This window comes from Schistocerca gregaria, chromosome 3, assembly GCF_023897955.1.
Source record: "Schistocerca gregaria isolate iqSchGreg1 chromosome 3, iqSchGreg1.2, whole genome shotgun sequence".
Lineage (NCBI taxonomy): Eukaryota > Metazoa > Arthropoda > Insecta > Orthoptera > Acrididae > Schistocerca > Schistocerca gregaria.
The window spans coordinates 641,898,886-641,926,527 of NC_064922.1; the positions used below are offsets into that span (position 1 = coordinate 641,898,886).

The window sequence follows — 27,642 nt, forward strand, 5'->3', positions numbered from 1 at the left end:
CTCTTTAGGGTTACTGTGATACTTGCTATGTTTAATTCTTCAACTAGTTGTTGTAGGTACACACTATCCGTTGGTTCTTAATACACGACAGCAACATTTTATAATGAAAAGTGAAACGCTTTTTCGTAATTTATTAACCCCATCTAAAGTGCTGACTGATACACGTCATTTCCTTCTACCACTTTGGTGTCAAACTGATATGTTCCATGAACATATTACAAATATACCAAACTCCTTTCTGAATTACATGAAGCTGACTTATACTGCCATTTTTATTAAGTCACAGTAATGAAAATATAATCATTGAGGTCGTCACTTTACTTCACCACTACGAAAAATCCGAGTGCATAGTAGAACAATTTATGGAGTACATGTTCGAGGTCTCCGTTGTAAATGGTTTCGCTTCACTTCCTTTTGCTGCAGAAGCTGGAGTTACCGGCGTAGATGGAACTAGGTTCCCAAAGCAGGCCGGATGCTGCAGATAAGAAACTGGGAGTCGTGCGGCAGTGTAGCTCGTCCGTCATCTCGCAGGAGTGGTGCCATCCCAGAGAAAATGCCGTTAGCTCCGTAGGCCCGGAAGACCGTCTTGATAGCGAGACGAAGGCCTCCGTACAGCAACGCTCTGCTCTGCGTTACGCTCTGGAAAGCGACGGCGGTCGCCAAATTGGCTCATTGTATAAAAGGGGCGGCGGCGGCGGCGGCGAGTCGCACTGTGCTGCGACACGCGTCACGCGCCGCTGCCCGCCCCACAGCCGCGGCTCCGGACCACAGAACTGACAGCGAGCTGCCGGCTGCTGCCATGCCGCCCCCGCACCACGCCTCTGACACGAGGGCGTTGCGCACTGGCACGCTGTGGCTGCTCTTCTTCCTAGTGCTGCAGCCCACCGCTGCTTTAGCACAGCACGAAGAGGATCCGGAGCAGGATGAAAATAAATCCATCGATTCGTGGTTTGGTCCAGACCTCAGGCTAATGTACAAGGTATGGTAAGAGTCCTTATGAAAGACTGTTACTTAATAGTTGTTTAACAGCTACCACAGCAAAATTCGTGAGTTACTTCTAGAAAACCTCGTACACTGTAAGTGCCAACGGCCTTGCCTCAATGGCAATACCGTTCCCATTAGATCACCGATTTTAAGCGCTGTTTGGCTTGGCTAGCACTTGGATTAGTGACCGCCCGAGTCTACCGGGCGTTGTTGGCAACTCGGGTGCACTCTGCCCTAGTGAGGCTAATTGAGGATGTATCTGATTGAGACGTAGCGAAACCGGTCACAAAACTGACAACGGCCGGTAGAGTGGCCGTATCCACATCCAATGACGCCCGTCTGCTGAGGATGACACGGCGGTCGGTCGTTAATGTTGGACCTACCGAGACCTGTTAGGCCAGAGTTTCGTTTCGAGTGTATAATGCAAACATTTACGGCCGGTAGTGTGTCACTTATTATGATATTCCGTGCCATTGCAGGCGGGTCGAAAAAAATTCGTTGAAAAAACCGTTTCACCCGCATCTGTGGAGGAAATCTTCAACGGAATCTACCTCTTATCAAGTTACAATTCACCCTCTTGATCTATATTAACTTAAATAAAATTTAGTTCCCAAGTGCTCCGTGCAGAGGCGTTTAGTAGTATCTAACAATTTGTCTATTGTGTGATGGCTGCATCGCAATTAATTATCGCCTGAACACTGTATATTGTACCATGATGTCCACTCCTGAACTACTTCTTAATTAAAACATATTTGAAAAGGGAACGATCTGAAAATCTAGAACAACCTCAATTTAAAAAAATAAAAACAAAGGTTGGCCTGTTTCGAGTAGGGCTCATGCCCTGAGGGTTCATTACAAAATTATCTGTCCACTCCGCAGTCGAGGATATTGACGATCTTTACCTGTTAACGGTAGTACTGGCCAAATACAGGTCCCAGGGACTCCTAAACTTTCGAGAATGTTTTAATTTGAAGTTTGAAGTCGGATAGCAAATGAAAAGTAAAATAGTTTTTCATGTGATATAATCACAAATTAATAGTTTCGCATTTTTCTCTTTACTTGCACTGTGAAACCTTACTTCTTGCCAAATATCATGTATCTTGATAACGGGAAGTACCCTATACGTTTTGATGAGTGAGTTTTAGAGTCTCAAAATATGTGACACAACGCCCCTATATTTTGGTTACATTTACTAAGAAGCTTAAAATTATTTCACAGCCAAGAGACCATTGACCTTGGTATGTGACTGACATTTCAACATGATACGCCAAACTGTTTCTGAGAGAAATAGTGTTACCGACGGGCAGACAAACATAGACAGATAAATAATATTTTTTCTTGTTACAGAATTACGAATTATGAATTTTCGGATTTTTTTTCCTTTACTGGTGCTATGTAACCTTGTGTCTTGTGAAAGTTCATGAATCTGCGTTAAAGAGAAGCACACAGGATGCTTTGATTAGTGGGTTTTCGACTATCAAAATGTGTGGCACAATTAGCCACATATTTGAATGAATTTTCTTAGAACCTTTGGCACTATAGGCGATAATGTCTGACATAAATTTCAACTTTATACGTCTATTCGATAGTGATAAAAAGGTTTCTTAACAGTCGGAGAGACGGACGGACAATAAAGCGATCCTATAGGGATTCCGTTTTTACAGACTGAGGCACGGGACACTAATCAAGTTTGTTCTATGCACTCGCAGTAAAAACGTTCCCTGCGATTCCCAAAACGTAGCATTTCCCTTGATGCTCAAAATGTGGCGTTAATGCAACTATATTTTTTTGTTCTCCATCAAAGTGACGAACGTTTACTGTGAGTGCGTCACCATAAGCTGTAGAGACTTAACAGAAAAATTACATTTTGAGTTCATTTCAAATCAAATCGATTTTGCTAAATGGCTTGATATGAAAAATAAAATTACATTATTAGAAACCTATTAGTTTGGTGATAAAGTAAATTCAAAATTATCTTTAGATGTGGCTTATATAATATACGTATAAAAGTTAACTCAATTCAAGACAAAATTTATACGCAATCAAACATTCTAGTTGAATTACGAAAGTTCTGAGTAAGCAAGATTCATTACAAATGCTGAAACGAAAGTACAATGTCTTGGTGTCTCGAACAAGCTGCACATGACAAACCTTTACTAATATTGCAACAAGGTGTCTCCGAGTGAGATATTTCCAATCTTATAGAAAGTGACTGTATAACAAGATAATAGCGTTAATTTTTAAATGATCTGCAACTCAGCTACACGGTGCAGGAAAGGCACTAAAGAAAATCTGTACTTTGAAACTATTTATGGTCTAATGTTCCTTTCATTTCTGCTGAAAAGTCATGCAATTAGTTCATAGCTGAGCGTGAGATGAACTTGTACTCATCATACAAGGCTAGCGCTTCTTGAACTGTTAGAATTTAGTGCTTCGGAAAAATGTGCTAACGCACATTATTCGTTATGAGACGAGACTTTTAAATATATCAGTGTGAAACAGACAACAGGCTGCGCCACCCTCGCATTCAGAACATATCTAAATAGTTGAACTTTTTCATTTGAAAACAGACTTTTTTATTCCTCCCATTGCTTGTAATACAATTTTCACGAATATATAAGCAGCAATGAAACATATAGGGTAATTCCGTGATGATATTATAAACTTCAGGATGATGGAGAAGGGTACATGTAACAATATGAGGTAAGGCCCGTGAAACGATGGAATCGAAAATTACAGGCGAAAATTAGTGTGATACCTCTGAAAGTTGGCAGTTTGTAATGCAAACTCTTCGCTTTCCATATTTGAACAAGAAGTCTTATGGGGAAAAATAAGAAAAAAATGTCCGTTAATCATGGGCTGTAAGGAGCATACCTCAAGAGCTCTAAGCACGTGCTCACAATTTTTACTGCGAAACACTTCTTTTGTACTGAACAAGTGCTTATAGCTCTTAATGTACTCACTTTAGAGCTCACTTTTAATGAACAATTTTTCTTATTTTTGTCTGTATTACCACGACCCAAAATACAGAAAGTAAAAAGTTTTCGTAGAGGATGACTGCTGTGAAAGGTGTAAGAACGATTTTCGCTTATAATTCCATCATCTGTCGTTTCGAACCAGGATCTGTTACCTCAGACTGGTAAATTTATTCCTCTCCGTCTGTCCTAGAAGTTTGTAACATAGTCACGGAATCTTCCTGTTAATACCGAATACTCAATAATATATTAGTATTTCCAGAAACAAAATTATATCTAATTAAAAAGAATCGATCTTCATTTGTCAGGACCAGTCAACAGTTCTTTGTCTTCTTCGTAGCTTGTTACTATATTTCTCCTTAAAGTGTGATATCTGTATGGGAAATATCTAGTAACAGCTGACTATTAGCTTCGTCTTGATGAAATAAAATTAACCTCCTCAAGTTAGGGAATGTTATTTTTATTTCAGCTGAAGTGTAATGTGAAAAAGAAATGATGTCCACCGCAATTATAGGTTTTGCCTATAACTGTAGTGCGGTTTCAAGTGTCTACATCGTATTATTGAAGGAGCTGTTTATAATATTTCAGGGTCATATAAAGGTACACCTTCGCTTGGTACCACACGTCTTAATAACAAAAGTATTAATAACGAAAAATAAAAAGTTTTTGCTAATAAAAAAACTGGAAAGTTTTATAATTTGTCGCTATTAAAATTACAAATACCCTACAAATAGGAAGAACCAGGCAAGAAACGGTATACTTCCTGCAGACACAGGAGTAACTAAGTTATTCAATGCCTTATGAATAAATTATTCACATTATTATATCGCATTTTGACTTAACCGAACAGCTGGTATACCACCGTATCTCCTAGAAACAACACTTTATTTCAGAGGGCACGTCAAGCATAGCATTGTTAACAGTTTGCTTGTCTATTCTTACGTGAATACGCATTCTTTCTGTTGGAATAATTTGTATTTTACAGATATCAAATAATCCTTGTGACTAGTTAGTGCGCAGCCATTCTGCAGCATGATTTCCCGTGGACATTCCGTCTGTTTGGATTAAATGACCCTCGACAACTTGGTTATTAGCGCTGCTGCCACATACTGAATCTTTTAAGAGCATTGGTAACAATAAAACAAATTAAATTTAGCCTCGAATTCAATGTATATGTTGATAAGTTAAGGTCTCGGCTATACCGATTTTCCCGCTGCAGGACTGCGACTGTGGAACTGCGGACGAGGAGCGAATGAGAAATCTGGTGTTTGTGGACATAGCTGAAGTATATTCGAGTTGCGAAACTAGAAACTACTGCCCGTCAAAAGCAAGTAGCCAGATACGAGGCTGTGCACGGCGTACGCTTATGTCACGTATGCAGCGAAATTCAACTTCATCTGGCTCTTGAACTAGGATCCTAGTGTAATGTCTCAGATAGTCACTGAATACATAAAAGCACACCATGAAATATCGGTTTGCAATACTGCGCTGAATAATTAAAGATACGATGCTGACCTTACGGAAATTGTTAGTAATGTATAATTACCTGTTTTCTGAGTGTCCGTTAGTCAATTTACTTTCTTTCTCTCTCTGTTCGGAGGCTACTAACAGAATTTAATGGATGATAAAATGAGAGAGTAATGACGTTCCATTTACCTATGTATGAAGGGACATCAAAAAGTATGGCAGGTCGGCTAACGTTTACTGAATTCTACACTACACTTTTAACTTCCAATGATAGATGAAATTTACTTTTAATGTAGTCGCAAGTCTCTGTTAACAACGGCCGGAATGTTCTACTACCTGTTCATTTCCGCGAAGTATGATTTGTCGGAACGCCATTCGGTAACCGCTATCTGGAAGTCCACGTCGTTGGAAAATCTTTTTCACCACAGATCTTTTTCAGGAGATTCTGTAGTCGATGTTGATGTTCTTCTTCCAGATCAGCATCACCCACCTCTGTGCTGCCTTGGTCAATTTGTTGTCACCATCTCACAACGAAGAGATGCGACATTGCATTTGATGCATACACTGCTGGAATGTCGCGATGAATCAGTGAGCAATTCAGACGCTTTGCCCACAAGAATCGTAGTGTCCCATCTGCATCAACCATAAAGTTCGTTTCCAGTTGCCACGTCATTTAACTCCTATACTATAACGCACACGTTATCCGTACGGCAGTAGAACTGTTTCTACAGGAAACCTGGAACATGTTCTCCCTTCTGATGATGCGCCACTCCTGTATTCTGCAGTGGATACGATTCCAACGATATAATGAATATTAATAATGGTATACTACGTAAAAAAATCCACTAGGAATAGGCAAAGCTCAAACGGTAATGAAATCACACCATGGATATTGGACGAGCTGGCAGACGAATTCATGGGTTACCATAATGTACCAGATTTTGGCAAGATTTTACAGAAAGTAGGCAAAAAGCTAGGAAGAAAAAAGATAAGCATAACTGTGTGATTTATCATTTGCGTGTGCCTATTCTCGTATAATGAACAGCCTAGCGCATATCACTGCACCTGCATGCACCTAATGAAATTGTGTCTGAAAGTACTACTTGGCTGATGCCAATGGAATACATTTGAAAATTGTTTTAATGTGGTTATTACATAAAGTAAGAGATGTCTAGAAATTTTATGCGATACTACTTACTGTAAAACCCAGATGCGTTGTATTTTGTCTCAGAGTAAATGTTTTGACGCATGATATTGTCATGTGAAGTACGGTGGGCTTACTGCAGCAAGTCAGAGCATTCTGTGTGTCCACTTGTAAACTGTCAAGCGCAGCGAGCACGCTTTTACGAGAGCGCTATCCTCTCATCATTAATAAGAAAGCAGTGCTTTTGAGAAGTGCACATCAATCTCTACAAGTTGTTTATAAGTTCTCTAAAGCAGAAAATGAAGAAAGAAAATAGTTGTGAGGAGCAGCAGAAATGAGATTAGCAAAAAACTTTACATCAGAATTTGTGACCAAGTGGTGAATGAAATGAAGGAATTGGTGAAGAAATTCTCCTGCCTTGGAAGCAAATCAGTTACCAGAGACGGACTAGAGGGTCTTCTTAGACAATATTCAGGCTCGCAGGAGATATTCCTCACTCTTTAGTTCTTTTATAAAGTTTGTTTTCTTTACACAGACTCGTAACACAACTTTCTAGAATGTTGTTGCACATTTATTCGACATTTGTTTATTTCATTGAATTGCGGGATAAAAATCATGCACTATTATTTTCACTGACTTTTGCGAATGGCGCTGCAGTTTGCAGTTTGCATCTCTTGCAGGACTGGCCACGGAATGGCTCTACTGAATTATTAATCTCTGCGACTGAAGTTGGTAAGACAAAATGTAAGGACAATATTGGCATCAAAAGTAGATCACTCCGTTATTTCTGTAAGTCTACAATCACAGCGACATCAGGTATGAAAATAAATTACAGAAAGACTAAACTAGTGTAACAATCGGCAATAGAAATGAGAATTTTACAAATCAATAAAAAATGTAAATAAAGAATAAACAATACCTGAAAAGTTACCAGAATGAAATTTTCACTCTGCAGCGGAGTGTGCGCTGATATGAAACTTGCGGAAGTACAGCTGTGAGGACGGGGCGTGGGTCGTGCTTAGGTGGCTCAGACGGTAGTGCACTTGCAGCGAAAGGCAAAGGTCCCGAGTTCGAGTCTCGGTCGGACACACAGTTTTAAGCTCTCAGGAAGTTTAATACCTGGAAAACTTCTGATTAACTGATTAGAGTCTAAAATTAAGGTTCACGCGTATCTGAAAGCCGAAGTTTGCAAGTTTTGACTTACGATAGTGAAACGTGGCGTTCAGTTATGGAAACCATTCGAGAACTGTTCCTTAGTGAATAACAGAAAGGTGTGTAATGAGGATTGATGGGAGAGACGTGGCAATGAAGAAATGGATAAGGGAGCAAACTAGATATAAGATATAAGTATGACTGAAGTGAAAATGCAGTTTGGGTATTACATAATACAGCGAGGTCATGGATGGTCGATGGATAGAACAAATATTCTTGCTGGATTCTCAGTGCAAAGCAAAGTTCAAGACGACGTGTTGGAAGACTGGCATATAATGCTAGACAACAATCAGCGTAATAGCTAGTGAATAAAAGTTACTGACAAGGATAATATAAAGAAGAAGAAAAGAAAACTGAAGCTCAGTTAGATGATGTTTATTTTATTTTTAGGAAAGGTAAAGGCACAAGAGAGGCAGTTCTCACAGTGCTCTTCTTAAAGAAACCAAGACTTAAGAAAACTGACGGCGTATTGAAACGCTTCTTGCACCTATAAAATGCGTTTGACAGTGTAAAATGTCTTAAAATGTCCGGAATTCCGAGGAAAATAGAAGTAAGCACAGGAAAAGACTGGTGGTAAACATTATGTCAAAACACCAAGAGGAAACTAAATTCATCGGAAAAAAATCGTGACACCAGAAAATAATTAATGTAGAGTAATGAAATTTCGTGAATACATTTCTTTAGGTAACATGTTTAACAGATTAACACTGCAAGATTACAAGTTAATGTAAGCATGAGGTAAACCATTACAAATGGGAAATGCTGGTACCTTGACAACCAATGTAACCGCCAGAATGTTGAATGCAAGCTCGTAAACGTGCATGCATTACACTGTACAGATAACCGGACGTCAATTTGTGACATGGCGTTCCATACCTGTGGCGCTTGGTCGCGCGGACCGAAAGCCCAATCGATGATGTTTTGTTGACTGCTTGGCACACTGACGCTTGTTGATAGCGTGCGAATCATTCAACGAAACATCATCGATATGGGCTTTCGGACCTGAAGGCCCACTCGTGTACTCTTGATGACTGAGCGACAGAAAACCTTACGCCTCACCTGGGCGTCAATACCGACATTGGACCTTTGATGACTCAAAACATGTTGTCTGGTCGGACGAGTCTCGTCCCAAATTATATCGAGCGAATGGAAGTGTTACGGTTATGAATCCGTGGACCCTGCAAGTCAGCAGGTGACTGTTATAACTGATGGAGGCTCTGTAATAGTGTGGGGCGTTGGCAGCTGCAGTGATATCGGACCCCTAATACGTCTAGATGACACTCAGACAGGTGACACATACGTAAGCTTCCTGTCTGATCACCTGCATCCATTCACGTCCATTGTTAATTCCGACGCATTTGAGAGATTCCATCAGGACAATGTGACACCTCACATGTCCAGAATTGTTACGGAGTGGTTCCAGGAACACTATTCTGAGTTTCAACACTTCCGCTGGCCATCAAACTCCCCGGACATAAACATTATTGAGCAAATCTGGGGTGCCTTCAACGTGCTGTTCAGATGAGATCTCCATCTTCTCGTACCGTTACGGATTTATGAACAGCCTTGCAGGATTCAAGGTTTCAATTCCCTCCAACATGACCTCAGACATCACTCGAGTCCAGGCCACGTCATGTTGTGGTAATTGTGCGTGCTCGCACCCTACACGATATTACGCATGTGTACCTGTTTTCTGGGCTCTTCAGTTTATAATGACAGCACACACTTCACGCTTCAATGGAAGCATCACGTTTTCACTATGGGCTCAGAACCGAAAAGTGGAACGAGGCGTGATCGACGTCCACAATAGAGACACAGCACGACACATCTGCGCAAAGCTTCGTGGCATTTTGACTGCAGTTTTAATTTCACGATCGATCGGAGCATGAAAGTAAACAGCAGAATACTCTACAAAGATACGTAACCGACGTAAACATGATGTCTTCAAGACGGCGTTTTGCTTTAATCGTTCTACGGTCACGTACAAATCGGAGATTACGACAATATAGACCCTCATCTTTGGTTGGCTTAGCTACGCCTCGTGTGATAAATCGACTTAGATAGATCGGTACCTGGATGAGCACACTTTCCATCATTCTGCCGAGAGTGGCGCTGAGAACTATGATGTATACAGCAAAACTCCTTTCGGACGAGAACCAAATCGGTGCCGAAATAAACCTAACCTCTCTGTTCAAACAATAACAAGAAATGAAATCAACTTTTCCACAAAACACATCCTCAAATCCAGTCAGCCAATAAAACCAGATCATCACACAAAGTAGCTCTCCATATAACGGAGTAACAACAAAGAAAATTGGATGAATGTTAAACTAACCGTGGATTACAACTGATTTTCCGCACCTGAGAAAATGAAAGAGAACCGCGGCGTAAGAGTAGCGTCTTCGACTAGAAATCAAACAGTCCTTGGTCCGGGGATTGAATGTCAACAGCGCTTATTAAACTTTGAATAAAAATCATCAGCGGTGGTGGCCGAAGAGTTCCGGTGTAAGGAGTCATCCTCAATCTGCCGAAGGCATTGTCAGAGAAAGCAGAAGATCAGACAGAGATTCAAGACACTTCCTTGTCCTTGGAGTGGGAAACTGCCTCTAAAAGGCAGAAGAACCTGCAATGATCAACGGCATGAGGATGCAGAAACCAATGCAAACCACTGCATTAAATGCACGTAATTTCTATCCGCAGGACTTGTGGCACGTAACTGAAAAAACAAAGTCTCCTGATGATTCCTACATTGGGAATAGGTTCCATACTCGGATATCCAGTAAAGGATGCCATGACGAAGGTGACCACGAGAAAAAGGTTGAATAAGTAACGAAAGGGTAACGTTCCATGGGTCGGGACATGAAATGTCAAGAGTTTGAAAGTGGTAGGGAAAATGTAAATCTGAAAAGAGAAATGTTAAGTTTCAGTTTAGATATTTTGTCTATCAGTGATGCGATATGGATATAAGATAAGGATTTCTCGTCAGACGAGTGTAGGGTAATATAAACAGCAGCAGAAAATGGTAAAAGGGAGTAGGATTCGTTATGAATAAGAAGGTAGGGTTGGAGACAGATAGTGTGAACATTTCAGTGACAGAATTGTTCTAGTTAGAAACGACGGCAGATCAACACAGAAACAGTTAAACAGGTTTACATGCCGATATCGCAAGCAAATGAGTAGGCAGAGAAAGTATATGAGGATATTGTAGCAGCGGAAATTCAATACATAAAGGGAGATAGTCATGGGGGATTGGAATACAGTTGTAGGGGAGCAAGTTGAAGAAAAGGTTAGGTGGGCTTGGTAATGGGAACTAGAGAGAGGCGCAAGACTAATTGAGTTCTGTAATAGATACCAATTAGTGAATACTCAGATCAAGAATCAAAAGAGAAGGAGGTATACTTATAAAAATCCAGTTAGATTACATCGTAGAAAGGCAAAGATTCCGAAATCTGATACTGTATTGTAATGAATAACCAGGAGTGATACAGACTCAGATCACAATTTAGGGTAACAGTAGGCTAAAGTTTAAGAGATACTTCAGGAAGAATCATTGCCAAAAAGTAGGATATATGAGGTACTGAGGAACTAAGCGGTATGCTTGAATTTCTCTGAGGCTGTAGGTACAGTAATAATGAAAATCTCAGTAGGAGGTTCAGTCAACGAGGAATGCACATCTCTAAAATGTAAATTGTAGCAGGTGGAAAGAGAAAAATAGGTAGAAGGAAGGTAGCTGCTGAAAAACCATAGGTAACAGAAAAAATACTTCAGTTTATCGATGAAAGAAGGAAGTATAAAAATTTTGAGGGAAATTCAGGAGTACAGAAATAAAAGTCACTTAGGGATGAAATAAATGGGAAGTGCAGGTAAGCTGAGACAAAATAGATGCATGAAAAATTTTGAAGAAACCGAAAAAGAAACGATTGTCGGAAGACTGAGTCAGTATAGAGAAAACACAAAACAACCTTCGGTGAAATTAAAAGCAAAGACGTTAACATTAAGAGTGCAATGGGAATTCCACTAATAAAAGCTGAGGAGAGAGAGGATATATCGGAAGAGTACAATGAAGGCGTCTATGACGGGGAAGACTTAGCTGATGACGTGATAGAACAGGAAACAGGAGTCGATGGAGAAGAGACAGGGTATCAATTATTAGAGCCAGAATTTAAAACATCTCTGGATTGCTTAAGATGAAATAAGGCAGAAGAGATAGTGGTAACAAAACAACTGCTTACATTGTTGTTTAAAATGTATGAGACTGGCGAAATACCGTCATACTTTCTGAAAAACATCGTCCACGCAATTCCGAAGATTGCAATAGCCGACAAGCGTTAGAATCATCGTACAATCAGCTAAACAGCCCATTCATTCAGTTTCTAAGAACAATAATACAAAAAAGAACGGTAAAGAAAATAGAAAATACGCTAGTTGACGATCAGTTTGGCTTTAAGCAGGGTAATGAACGAGAGATGCAGTTCTGACGTAGCAGCTAATAATGGGAGCAGGAATGAAGAATACTCAGTGTATATTCATAGGATTTGCCGACCTGAATAAAGTGTTCGGAAAAATAAAACGATGCAATGTGTTCCAAATTCTGAGAAAAATAAGGAAAAGCTGTAGGGAAAGCAAATTAATCTAATATATGTACAAGAGCCAGGAGGAACAGTAAGAGTGGAAGACCAAAACGAAGTGCTCTGATTAAAAATGGTGTAAGACAGGAATGGAGTAGTTCGTGTAGTATTTCGCCCCTACTGTTCAGTCTGTACATGTAAGCAGCAATGACGGAGTAAAAGAAAAGTTCAGTAGTGGAATTAAAATTCAAGGTGAAAGGATATCAGTGATGACATCCGCTGATGACATTGCTATCAGAAGTGAAAATGAAGAAGAATTACAGGATGCGCTGAATGGATTGAACGGTCTAATTCGTACTGAGTATGGATTGAGAGTAAATCGAAGAAAGACTTAAGTCATGAGAGGTTTGAGAAATGAGAACAGCGAGAAACTTAACATAAGGGTTTGTGATGAATTTAAGGTATTCTGCTACTTGGGTACCCAAATAATCCAAGACGGGAGGCGCAAGGAGGACATAAAACACGGACTAGCACTGACTAAAAGGGCATTTATGGCCGAGAGAAAGCTTCTAGTATCAAACATAGGCCTCAGTTTAAGGAAGAAATATCTGAGAATGTATGTTCGGAGCACAGCGCTGTATGTTAGTGAAACATGGACTGTAGAGAAACAAAAATGAAGAGAAACGAGTCATATGAGATGTGGTGCTACAGAGCAATTTTGAAAATTAGGTTGACTTGTAAGATGAGGAATGAGGTGGTCTCTGGAGAACAGGAAAGGAAGAGAATGTATAGAAAACAGCGAAAGGGTGGAGGGACTGGATGATAGCACATCTGTTAACACAGCACGAAATAACTTTAATGTTATGAGAGGGAAATGTAAAGGGTAATATCTGTAGATGAAGATAGGGATTTGAATACTTCCAGCAAATAATTGAGAACGTAGGTTGTAAGTGCTACTGTGAGATGATACAGGAGTGGAATTCGTGGCGTGCCGCATCAGGCCAGTCATAAGCAAATAAAAAGTGGTGCCGTGTTAAGGACATCCCAAGCGTTTCATCGTAGCAATCATCGAAGGCACACCAACCGCAGGAATCTTGAGGGAGCTGCTGCTGGGGAATATTCTAATCTGATGAAATCTCACGATACTAGTTGATCACATATGTTCTATAGCCCACGCCCGAAACTACTGGAATTCATTTGTTGACGAGGCTTTGGAAATTAAGAATATGTGGCAATATATTCAGTAGAGCTACGTAGCGCTACACGTCTGGTTTCTGAGCGCTCAGCTTCCGAGGAACTGCTGATTCCTGTATTCTAGACAGTGAAATGTTGTGCGGCAACAATTTTGAGTCATTCTTTACAAGTTTAAGAACTATTCTAAATACATATTACCAGGAAAAGCTTGGTAGTGTTCTACAAAAATTTGTTTATTTCGTCACGAACCAGCATTCGGCTTGCCCCTGACAATAACCCAAGCAGCCCAAAGCCAGTTCGTGACCAAAAAAATATAGTTTTTCAGAATATAAGCAACTTTTTACTATTTAGTGTTACTATCACGCCTGCCAGGCAGTAACAGGAAATTTAGTTAAGAATAATTTATCTATTCTGGTTGTAAACGTTGTGACGTTTACTGTAATGGTGTCTGAAGTAGAGCACAGTTAAGAATATTTTATTAGGACACCTACAAAACCAGAATAATGTCCTCCTTCACAAAAATTACTAATTTTAAATGTGGCTTGTAATTTTTGTCCCGTAAATGGCAAAATAATATTTCATGATCCACAAATCTTAAGTTTGTTGTGTTTTCTGTATGGAATTGTCAAGCATTTGCAACTTTATCCGCTAAATCGTAGTCTGGCTGCTGGTACATGTTTTTATGAATGTAGACCACACATGTTATTCAGAATTGCTATAAATATTCCTGAAAACAAGACACTTAATGTAGCATGTGCATTACGTGTATTGTTGTCGTTGAATGGCGACATGAAAGTTGGAGAACAGTGTATCATTTCAGTTGCTAAGTAAATGTATTTCACGTTACGCTGATAAGTAAGGCCCCTGAACACATTAATACCTCTTTCTACTTAATTAGTACCTTTTTAGAGCATTCATAATTTTTACCATCAGTAGGGCATGTTTGTGCAAACAACACCAACTACAATACAGTTGAGTCGCCATTGTTTATGACACTTAATTTTAGGAATTACACATATTTCAGTAGAAAAGTAATGTAGCACGAACAGTGCGTTTAAAATTAGTTGTGACTTTTGACAGTTCAGTGCGCAGCGAGTGGAAGGGAGCGTTGTTGCCAGCGTGTGCTAGGTTCGTCAGCAGGTGAGCACAGCATAATGGCAGGCTAGCTTGACTGCGTGCTACGATCTTTCTCAAACACTTTTTAAGGAAACCAGTCGGTAATGAACTCTCAATCTCGCACATCCTTAAGTTTAATAACAGTTAGCTTCATAATGAAAAGCCTATCATTTCGTTAATGGCCACAGTTACTGTGATATTTCGTTAGTAGGTAACTACTGCTAGAAACTCGTAGTATGCAGTCGAAAAAAGGAGTTGCTATGAATTTGTGTTTGGTTCATGTTAGGTTACATGTTTCTGCGTATTAAATGAAGATAATATACTGAATCATCCTTTGGAGTTTTTGCGATATTACTGTTGGTTCCCAATCTCGACAAAATTGAGTGTATGTAAAGCGCTCCGCCACGAACTCGTAATCAGTGAAAAAATAGATTGAAATATTCATAAATTCCTCTCGTATCTCTTAAATGGTGTAAGATATTGAAACAAGATTTTGGCAAATGATAGCACGCAAAGAACAGAGCGTTTTGCCGTATGATTAATGTGCAAAACTTCCACATCTACTGCGATAGTTAAGCGACTACAGAATTTTGAATGAACGTAATTATTGAGAGCAGTCGATATCTGGTGAAACGAGAATGGCCGGCCGAAGTGGCCGTGCGGTTCTAGGTGCTGCAGTCTGGAACCTCGAGACCGCTACGGTCGCAGGTTCGAATCCTACCTCGGGCATGGATGTGTGTGATGTCCTTAGGTTAGTTAGGTTCAACTAGTTCTAAGTTCTAGGGGACTAATGACCTCAGGAGTTGAGTCCCATAGTGCTCAGAGCCATTTGAACCATTTGAAACGATAACTTTTGTGGGTTTTGTAACAATATGAGTGAAGATGTTATGCGTTTAGTTTTATACCGAGAATGGCCTATTTCATGGACCATTGAACTGACTCGCACTCAGTTGCAAGTTTAATAATACACTACTTCAGGATTCTGTCACAATTTCAACAGCATTAAATGTTAGTGAGATGAATTTTTTTAAACTCCGCGGTGTTTCGACAAAAGTAGCCGATTTTAACAGGGTGACAACAGAAGCTACGTATCCCTAAAAACTCGTCACAGTCCTTTATGAATCACTGTCTCCTCAGCCACGTCCTTGGTATGGTTGACACTCAAAACCAGCCCTGTCGTGCTAAATTGGCAGTGGCTTCTTTTGCCAGCGTTCCAATCTCAGTGAGCGTAAACGTCGTGCTGTTTTTGCAACATTACTTTTCACCTAGACCAGTATCTCAGTCTCATTTAAATGAGCACGATACGGACGAAACCTGATTAAACCATGCCTTTTACCATCAGTTTGTCCGTCGACCTGGTAGCATAAAGTTTTGGCTTGTACAGTTGTACAAGTTTCATTAACTTCACCTTATACATGCTAGGTAGAGCATTTCCTTGTACCCAGAGTATATGCTTTCCACCGCTGCATTGTTGGAGCTTTATGCATCACAACAGAGTGGTATAGCGCATTTTCCATTACTATTGTCGAATTCCGAGGAATGATTTGCAGCAGAACGTTATCCTCGCACCAGGTTAACGTGTTTATGGACGACAATTTTACTGCAAATCACGTATCCAGATGCACTGCCCTGTTGTTTATTAATGTAATTCCAACACGAACCACTTGTTCACAAACCTGACGAGTACAGTACACTTTAAACTAATCTCCTCCTGAACAGCCATGAAGGCCCAACGGTACCGACCGGCCCCGTGTCATCCTCAGCCCAGAGGCGTTATTGGATGCGGATATGAAGGGGCATGTGGTCAGCACACCGCTCTCCCAGCCGTATGTCAGTTTCTGAGACCGGAGCCGCTACTTCTCAATCAAGTAGCTCCTCAGTTTGCCTCACAAGGGCTGAGTGCACTCCGCTTGCCAACAGCGCTCGGCAGACCGGATGGTCACCCATCCAAGTGGTAGCCCAGCCCGACAGCGCTTAACTTCGGTGATCTGACGGGAACCAGTGTTACCGCTGCGGCAATGCCGTTGGCCAAAGAACACTTTAACACCAGAAAATTCGACTTTGAACGAGAGATGGCGAACATTGATTCATCTAATGCGTGACATCACATAGTACTGTTTACTGATGGTGTGGCAACAGGGATGCTTTACCAGCAGAACTTCTGGCACGGTGATAGGTGTTACACGGGCAACGGCGTCATCACGCCCTCTGGTCACCCAAATGTAAAAATAGCAAATAATTTTAAACGCACTTAAAGTGAAACCTTCAGGCGAACTTAAACCATTAATCGAATCTGAAATATTGCCTTTAACAGACCATACTTTTACCGATAGAGATATCTAGGCACATCTCACGACCCGTCTTGACAGTTTCACTTCACCAGTAGTTCTAAGCTACCTTCTAAACTTCGGGAAAATTCTCCTGCAAACCGTGTGAAAGTAGGAACGAAATAAGAACGGCTATTGCTCCCAGAATGTGTATTTCACTCATAATCGCATGGGGACTGCTTTGAATCGCCTACGCTGTGACTAAGCCATTTCTCAGTACTGTCCTTTCTAGTCCATCTAAAAGTATAGGAGGACTGTGAAGTATGGGTGGTACGCGAGAAGTACAGGTGGAAGTATAGCTGTGGTGGAAAATCGTTATTCATTCCGGCAGAAGCATTGCCTGTGAAAGATAATGTTCTGGATTCGAGTCTCTGTCTGGCACACAGTTTTAATTTCCGGCCTTTACAAAACATTGAACACTCCAACTTAGAACGAAAAATTGATTATAATGCCACATTTATCAAATTTCACTGCGTCCCTTGTCATTCTCCTGTACGATAGACTTAAAGAGTAAAACTTAAGTTTAATGAGGCAGAATCCTCTTTCTGATCAACTGTCTATTTCGTCTGACATTATAGTTTTAAAATGATTGCACAGAACTTTCACAGGGTTTACAGATCCGTACCTCAGTCGGTAAAAAGAGAGCCCTTACAGGATGACTCTGTTGTGATTTATAATAAATATCTCGTCACGAAAATATTACTTTTTATGCGTCTAGAGTGGCTCCAGTGAGGTCACAGACAATAGCAATTCTATGTGAGGACAGAAGGAGCAACGACTCACACATACATCAGCTGCATACGTCCTGTTAGCGATCGACTTTATTCTGTAATCACACAAATACGCTTACGCATGCAGTTGTCTTTGATACTTTTTTGTGCTAGAATAAGTGCAAAAATAGTAGTCATGCCCTGGCTTTGAGGAATATTTCGCTTGGTTTGAAGACAAATCCTCTACAAAATATTCCATCTGTGGCACCTTCAGCCGGCCGCGGTGGTCTCGCGGTTCTAGGCGCGCAGTCCGGAACCGTGCGACTGGTACGGTCGCAGGTTCGAATTCTGCTTCGGGCATGGATGTGTGTGATGTCCTTAGGTTAGTTAGGTTTAAGCAGTTCTAAGTTCTAGGGGACTGATGACCACACCTGTTAAGTCCCATAGTGCTCAGAGCCATTTGAACCATTTCTTGTGGCACCTTGCACCTCATTAACAGCCCGAATGGTGTTTCGATGGAAAGTATCTATCGGGTCATTAGACGAAAATCCCACAATAACTGAATAGTAAAAGAATTAATAAAAAAATAAAACAGATTACAATGGGCAAGTAGTTGTCATTGCGACGAAGATGGCACCTCGAAAATATATTGCCTTTTACAAACGTCTGGAACCCGCCGAATCACTGCTGGAAACTGTATCTATAATGTTCCCTAACAGTTGGATTGAGCAGAGTGGTGTGTCGGTGTATGCAGGTGGTGTCGGAATGCAGCCGCCACTCCGACCTGTGGCTGTGCCTCAAGCTGAAGGCGCTGTGGACGCTGGAGCGTGCGAGGACCGCGGCCGGCCCGCTGCCGCTCACCAGCTACCTGTCACTGGCTCCAGACCCGGCGGACGCAGAATCCGACGCCTCAGACGCGCCGCCGCCTCCAGACACCGAGGCTCAGCTGGAGGAGCAGCTACCGCGGGATTTAGACCAGAAGCAGGCGCGGGTCGACGCCCTGCTGGTGCAGAGCGCTGACCGCCTGTTGCGATCGCGCGCCCTGCAGATCACTTTGCCGGCGAGCGTCTTTGAAGGTACGCCCCCGCTTTCACCAGAATACCTTTTCATACTATCCGTAGCTGCGAAGTGCTTTGCATCCTATCCGAATCATGTGCAAACCATACTGATACGGCTTTGTCAGCTCAGTACTGATATTGGAGGTAACAGCAGCTTTTTGGGTTTTGTAAACACCATTAACGTGCAAAGTGTATACTGGTATGAAACATCCTGGTGGGTTAAAACAGTATGCCGTTCTGAGACTCGGACTCGGGACATTTTCCTTTCGCGGGCAATTTCTCTATCACCTGAGCCATCCAAGCACGACTAACAGTCTGTCCTCACAGCGTTACTTCTGCCAGTACTTCATCTACTTGCTAGTCCTCCAAGTTTCGTATGAGGGCTTATGTGAAGTTTAGAAGGTAGGAGATGAAGTACTGGCAGAAGTAAAAGCGTGAGCACGGATTGCGTCTCGTGCTTAGGTAGCTCAGACGGTAGAGCACTCGTCCGCAGAAGGCAAACGTCCTAAGTACGACTCTCGGTCTGGCACACAGTTCAAATGTGCCACAAAGTTTCATCATTAACCTGCTCTTAATGTGCGTTTAGTACTCTCTTAACAAGGAACAGGCTGTGATTCGGTGCTACATCATAAGCGTTCATGAACGCCACAAAATTTTGTCATTGTGTAAATTAACTGTACGCTGAACCTTTCATGTACATATTGGTGAGATAAGCACCTTCTAAGTGTCGCGTGAGAAGCCTTCATTTACAGCTTGATAACGGCCTAAAGTTGTTATTTTCAGCTTCATTGTGAAGACTCTTTTGATGCAGATCTTCACGCAACGCTGCTATGAACATCAAAACGACAAACACGAAAAAACACATATGCGGGAGGATGGAATAAAGTGCTCTCTATAAGGGAAATAGAATTTTTAGCAAACTATGATTACTGATAGTTTACCGCTTACATGTTTTGAATCTAAATGTTATAACGTATCATACCAAATAATTTTTACTGAAGAAAGTAATATGCAGACACTTTATGCATTTTTCTGAAGGCTTACATAGTAGCCACTCCTTTCTTCCTTGGGTGACAATGAGACTAGTGACATCGCAACCGACTACCCATGACGCCAGTTCTGCTTTCCGGGCCTTTCTTCTACAAGTGTCAAGTACCAGAAAACATGCCAAGCGGCTGCGGGAGATGGCGCTCAGTTGCATTTTTGTGGAACGTCAAATATAAGGAGTCATCACACGAAAATGAGAGCGATGGAAGAAAACTAAATTAACCGTTTATTGTATCAAAATAATCATCATTACTGTTAGAACATTTATCCCGCTGTGGAGCAAGACGTTACGTTTTGGAATGCCCGTATTTACACGATCCCATACAGCCTTCTACCTAACTTGACATTCTCCAGATGAGTATCTACGAAACACGTTAAGGAACACGTTACATCCAGCGATTATCAAATATTTATCCAGCGTCAATATTAGCACTGCTCAACGTTTTAAAACGCGGTCAAAGCCTTCATGGAATGTTGTCGGTTGTCTATGGAACCATTACCGTACTCAGGCGCACATCTCCTCCTCCTAAATAAGTCGACAGCCACGAAAGTCTTTCTTCAGGGCTTAAAGAGTATGAAGAATGTGTAAGGGCTTTTCAGCTAAATTTCTGCGGTGTAGTCGAACGGCCTTGGCAACAAGCGGGCAATATTTAAACATTTTTAATTGGAAAAAATTATCCTCTACATATAAGTGTGGTGACAAGTATAGATATGTATGCCACAGCAGGCTCCACTTATGCGTTCGACAGCACTGTTACCTATAATGTTCCAAAAGGCCACGAGTAAAAACGGGATTTTTCCGGGACTCATACTCAGGTTCTGTTGGTGGTAGACACAAAGGGTCAAGTGTTTGGATAACTCTTGGGATAGGGACCACTTATATACTCAACAAAGGGGTAGTGGTATTGCAGTTACTCTTCGGTACAAGCTCCAAATTGGAATATTAAACACATCTTCCAGCTTAGGAAAATGAAGCAAGTAGTTTGGTTCTTTTTCCATTATATGTGGTATATGGCGCACTTTAAGGGGCATAAAGAGGCACCAGTTAGTTCACAGGCGGTACCTGAGAAAACCCAAAAATCATGGCTTTTGGGTACCAAAACCGAGTCGCGTGTTCTAAGACGGCTGAGCACAGCAGAAGACTAATTTATACGACAAATACACAAGATTCCGATCTCGAGCAATATTGAAAATTTTCATGATATCTTTATGTATTTCTGATATACAGCGTTTCGAATAAGCTTGAAATATCCACGTGAGGCGAAAACGTAGTTTATAAAGTGACCTGGCACGGAGAAATAGACTGCAAAGTGTCTCCATTATCATCAGAAGGGTTCTGGGAACTCGATATTGTAGTACTGTCGCACATTCAAAGTTTTTGTACATGTTCAATGACACCTGAGGTATAAAAGTATTTTTCCTTTATTCCAATTTCATATAAGTGAACTATCAAAATTTTACCGACACAGGAAGTTCTTTTGATATGAGTGACATGCCCTGCTGAAACAGGAAAAATAAGGAAACTAGAGGAAAAATGTTCCTATCATGGTACAAAAAAGGTTCATATGCTCCTGCTTTAAAACAGTATGACTGAAAGATGAGGTTCCAGCTGCCTCACTCTGCCTTTTTCGGCACATTTATAAATATTCCCAGAAATTTTCGAATGCGGTCATATTCGGGCTTTTTTATGCTGAGAGAGAGAAGAAGACAGTAACAGTGGGAAAGAGACGGAAGAATAAAAAGAATTATAAAAGATGCTAGATAGTGGTTATTGCACCCAACGAGCGAAGGAAACAGTAACGCGGAGAGAGAAAGAGAGGACGCTGTAGCAGTGGCACATAGTTGACAGTGAAGAAGTGACACAACAGTACCACGAAAAGAGTGACGCAGACACTGCCAGTGGAAGAGGAATAAAGATAAGGAGAAAGCGGAACTGGATGAGAGCCAGTGATAACGAGAAGCAGAGACACCGAGGAAGAGGGAGAGAGTGTCAGTAAGAAAAGACAGCAACACTGGGACTAAATGAATAAGATAGCTGTAGTAAGAAAGAGCAAGAGGGAAACGGTGGCGGCAAGAGGAGATAGTAGCAGTAGGACAGAACGAAAAAGACTGTGGCTATGAGACAGGAGACAGTGACAGGTAGAGAGAGACGCAAACAGATGATGACAACGACCTAGGCTGAATGTATGAGTAAGAATAGGCAAGCAGGAGCGAATGAGAATGAGCGACTTACAGCGATGGGCTGACAGTTCTGAGAGCTCTATAGTTAGTGAAGCTTGTGGGATTGAAATGTGAGACGCATTTTAAAAAGAGTGCGAATATTTTCGCATCCCGTAGAGTTTAGAATTTTCTTTTAAATTGCCTCGGAGGGTAAAATGAGGTAGTTGGTACCCCTCTTTTTATAAAACAGGAGCTTGTTGCCGTTTTTTGTGCTCCGATAGCAGGATTTTTTCTCTGGTTATATAATTGACTTATCTTACCTCGGACGGCTGAATAACAGACAAGTTTGTACCGTTACCTGATGTCTTAACACATGTCCTTGTATCATTTCTGTTCTTCTTATCAGTGCTCTCCGTATGTTCCTTCTTCGCCGAGTCTGCCTCATTTCTTGTCAGTCTACGTAATTTTCAACATCCTTGTAATGCACCTCTAGAACCTTCCGATTTTCCAGGTTTTCCACAGTCCACGATTCACATCCATACAGTGCTGTCCTCCATACGTACATTCTCAGAAGTTTCTGTTAAGCGTATTTGCATGAGTATGGCTAAAATAACGTTTTCCTTAATATTAACACTAAATATGGGAATATAAATTGTAAACTGATCCGTTCAACATCATTTAGATAAAATAATGGTCTAAATGAACTATGAAACCTGTTGTTAACTGACTGACAAATTGAGCCCAGAGATTAATGCTAGGAGAATGCTTTTAGCCTATGCCAGTCAGCATTTTATGTCATCCCAGCTGCATCTACCACGTGTTATTTTGCTTGCAAAGCAGCAGGATTGCTTCATTTTGTTTACACCTTGGCCACCAATTTTGATGCTAAGTTTTTCGCTATTGTCATTCCTACTTTTCCTCAATTCTTTCTTCAACGTACCGCCAACTAACATTTTGTGTCAATAGACCGTTCATTCCATTCACTTTCACTGACAGTGAGTGTAGAAAAGTAATCAGCGAATCTCATAATTGATATCTCCACTGCGCGATAGCAGTGGTGTTGTAACTGATGACAATGACGCTAAAACAGGTGTACTAAACATGATATCCCGAAGTTCCTTAATCTCGTTGCAGGTTAAATCAATAAATGCAAGGCCTCCATCCAGTGTATATCAGTTACATATCTTTCAGTGTATGCTGATATGATAGCTCCATACTTGGCAATTATACACACATGCTCTCTCGACGAAAGAACCTTACCAAAAGAGTGGGAAGTTACGTAGGTCACATAAACACTCAAGAAAGAAACATTAGTAATCCGCGGGATTAAAGAACTATACAACTAAATTCGAATTGCTGCATGATTTAAGAACATATGTTGTGTTCAAACATTACGAATTACCTGGCAGAAATAGTCTACACGGGTAGAGAAAATATGGTTCTTGTGAAACACAACTATAACTTTATTATCACGGAATAATGCGTGCTATGGGCAGGGGATGTCAAATTGATTATATATTTTCAGATTTCCAGGAGATTTATGACACACTTCCTCACAAACGACTTCAAATCAAGTTGCGTGCAACTGGATTTGAGATTTCCTGTCACAACGGTCACAGTTTGAAGTAAATGACGGAAATTCTTCTAGTAAAATGGAAGTAATAACTGCCGTTCCCCAATGATGTGTTACACGCCCTCCGCTGTTCCAGTCTACATAAACGATTTAGGAGACAAGCTGATGAGCACTCTTGGATTGTTTGATGATGTTGCTGTCACTTACCGTCGTATCAAGTCATCAGATCATATAAATCAATTGAAAAATAGTTTTGACAAGGTATCTGTTTCTGGCAAAACGTGGCAGTAATGAAAAGTGTGAAGTCATCTAAATGCACACTAAAAGGAATCCTCTAAATTTCGGTAACACGATAAATCACAGTTAAAGTAAAGGCTGTGAATTCAACCACATACTTACAGATTACAATTATGGATAACTTATATTACTGGAAGTATCACATAGATAATGTTGTTGGGAAAGTAAACCAAAGACTGCCATTTCTTGGCAGAACAGAACGTACGTCCACTTCTGGAGCATTGTTGCGTGGTGTTGGATCCACATCAGATAGGACTGACGCTGACACCGAAAAAGTTCAAAGAAGGGTAGCTCATTTTGTATTGAAGGAAGTAGGTGAAAGTTGCCATGGATGCGATACAAATCGGGGCGCCAGTGATTGAAACAAACCCTATTTTCATTGCAGCAGGATCTCCAAATGAAATTTAGATCACGAACGTTCTTCTCTAAAAACGAAAACATTTCGTTGACGCCCGCGTACATAGAGGGAAATTATGATGACTATAATAATAATAATAATAAAAAAATCAGATCACGCTCGCAAAGATTCCCTTTCCTCGCCCGCTTTCGAGGAGTCTATCGGTAGAGAATTAGCTTGAAGGCGGATTAATGAACGCTCAACAAGACACTTGATTGTAAATTACGTAGTAATGATTTAGATAAGGATGCAGATATACTCTTTCACCCTGAATTGTAATCTGACTGCTGAGCCAACCAATTATTTCCGTCATTGTTACTTAAATATACAGATAGAACTGTAGGGGCGAAAAGACTGCATTCCGGTGTTGCATCCTTTTTAATCAAAGTACTTCCTTCCTCTGCTTCCAGTCTTCTCTTTCTCTCCTGGTTCTTCTACATATTGTCTTTCCCTGTACCTTGCACCTGTTTTTTTAACAATTTCGAGCGTCTTCCACCATGTAAGACAGTTGAACACTTTTTCTATGTTGACTAATCCTATGAATGTGTTATGATTATTTTCAAGTCTTGTTCCAACTGTCCAACGCTAAATACTACCTCTCTGGTGCCCTTATCTCTTTGAAAGCTAAACTGTTTCTCATATAACAGGTTTTATACTTCCCTTTCCATTCTTCTATGTATTATTCTTGTCAGAAACTTTGATGAATGAGTGTTTTGGCCGAGTGTGCGATAGTTCACGAACTCATCTGCGCTTCGGAATTGCGTGGATTTTCCCGAAAGTCTGTTGGTATACATCAAGAATCGTAACTCCTACACACTAGCGTGAAACGTCGTTTGGTTGCCCTATCTCCTACGATTTTAGAAATTGCAAAGTGGTTTTCCCTTTTCCTTATGCAGTATTTGATCTCCTCCCTTCCAAAACCCAGTGAAACACTAACTGTAAAATTAAGTGTCCTATGGCATCTACGTCGACCTCTGTGCGACCTTCTTGCGATGGAGACAGACCCCTTGTCCAATGAGTCACCGTGCTTTCGTTCACTGCCAGGTCTCCGTAGACATTATGCAAGCGCCTATGAATATCTGCGATGCTCTTTTTTTTCCGCCAACAGACACTAAAAGGTAGCTCTCTGCTTGAAACGCTCTTCCGTTACAAACGGCATTTTCAAGGCTACGTATAGGGCCGCCACACTTCCCAACTCCAGGAAACTATAGGGGTTGAAGCGGGAATATTCCCCAGTGCCCAACACCAAATATAGCGTTGTTTCAACCAAAAGTGGCTGAGAGAAATGTGTGTTGCATTACTTATGGAAAACCCCACTTATATTTAAACCTTACATCTCCTTTCGCAGATTTTCTTACTTCTCTAACTCTTTCAGATTTTTAATATTGCACTTTCCGACATGTAGAATGTTTCTCTTTCAATTGTTATTTGACACACGGTTACATGCAATACATCATCTGTCTTTAGTGCAGTGGTTTCTGTTGCCTTCTGCATCTTTATGTAATTTGTCATAGCAGTCTCCCGTTTATTAGAGCCTGTTTCTTACCCCAAGGTTGAGAGGGTGCCCTTGATACTGTCCAATCTTCCGTCCTCTTTGATAAGGCTGTTGGTACAACAGATCATTGCCTATGCTTTTTATTCCGAATTTAAGCAGTGGCTAACGTATAATGGGGCTTATTCTTCAATTCATCCTTACATAAACACATCTTCCATTTCACTCATAGTAATAACACAAGCAATATCCATGATGTATTGCATTCGTTTCGTCAACAACCACTACTGTTGATTGAGAAAGTTTGATTTAGACAGTATTTGAGAATCTAAACTGCTTGGAACGACGACATCGACCTCAATCAATACTGGCCTAGTAATGTATGACACTGTTGACGGTTCACTACAACAAGGTTTGTTGACATTTTATCCAAATATCTCTCTGGTCGTATGTTTTTCATTTTCTCTCTCATCTGTTTCTTACATTTTAATTAAAAGATATTAAACTATAAAAATGAGACATGGTTCCAGTGTGTCACGTCCTGCATAGCTACAACTAATTAATTAAAAAAAGAAACAGGCATAAATCCTAAATAAGTAAACCTTACTCTTCCTATTAGTCCTGGTATTACGTGTTAGGGTTATTATCTCTAAATGGCACATACGTAAGTAATTAATCTCAATAAATCAATTTCCGAGCTGTGACGTCATAATAGTATAGGATAAATGAAAAATTCTTATAGCTATTACATACTAGCTGACAAACTGGGCATTACCTAGGTATTCATTCCGCCAACTTAATGGACACTGTAGTGTAATATCCCGGACTGTTTCTGGGCGCTGCACGCAACTGCTTCGCTTGTCTATAAAGCGTTTATGTAGACGTCTCTATGGCAACGTTGCTTCATCGCTCCGCAGATATCGATTGTTTTCGCCTACAGCCGCTTCCGCTTGGCAATTGGAAGTTGTCAAAGGCGATATCAGGTGTCAGGTATTTCCTTAAGTTGACTCTACAGTAGAAGTATGTTAGCAGTGAAGAATAACTGTATTAAAACTTCATACATGAGGCGGCATTTTTTCACAGATCTCAGTTTTATGACACTATGCCTCTTGAATTATGAGTTTTACATTGATATATTTGTGTAAGTACATTCAGTGGCATATGTGGATAGTGTCACCAAATCTTGTGGTCAATAGCCGCAGTGGCAAGGAAGTGATAAATTCAAAGCTCACGTACAATGCGGCAGATTGTCACCCATCTCAGTGTCTATGGTGTCTTTTCTCCTTAATATATTTGGTATCCGTATATAAATTTGTAGGTGCATTTACCTGCATATGTGGATACTGTCCGCTTAATTTATTGGAAATAGAGTTAGTGGCACAAAAGTAATAAATTGAAAGGTTATATGTTATGCGGCAGTTTTTCACGAATCTAATTGTTTACGACTTCATAACACTTCTAGTATGATAGGTAGGTGTATGTTGCCACACAATAAGGGAAGTGTGTACGTTTGGTTGAAATCGACCCAGAGCATTGGGAGAAGCTGTGGCATACACATACACTCTCTCTCTCTCTCTCTCTCTCACACACACACACACACACACACACACACACACACACGTAAACTATGATTTACTTACGGGAAAGAAATGGGCCCTAATGAGAATTCGACCTCAATGCAGATAAAAATTCGTTAAAAGAGTCGAGCACGGAAAACACTATGGAATTTAATGTGATTATATTTGAAATTGTTACAGTCGTTGCTTACGTTTGTGGCGTTCAGTATCTTAATTATTACCAACCGCTGAAGTATGTCGGCGGCCCTTGCAATTTCTTTGTATTTAGTAACATACAAGACGCAAAAAGAATACGTTTGTGAGTACATATTCCACTATTCAAATGCAATAAAAATGGTGTGTTG

The 27,642-nt window shown here is 40.7% G+C and overlaps 1 protein-coding gene and 1 pseudogene across 1 annotated transcript in view; one reads left to right on the forward strand and one right to left on the reverse strand.

The window, feature by feature from the left end:
- The first annotated feature begins 714 nt into the window (after positions 1-714).
- Positions 715-27,642, forward strand: part of LOC126354601 (uncharacterized) — a 37,173-nt gene continuing 10,245 nt past the window's right edge. Inside the window, exons 1-2 of the mRNA XM_050004352.1 lie at positions 715-979; positions 18,452-18,773. Coding sequence (XP_049860309.1) covers positions 800-979; positions 18,452-18,773 — 502 coding nt within the window. The 5' untranslated portion in view covers positions 715-799. The remainder of the gene's footprint in view (positions 980-18,451; positions 18,774-27,642) is intronic.
- LOC126356590 (5S ribosomal RNA) lies at positions 16,572-16,689 on the reverse strand (annotated as a pseudogene).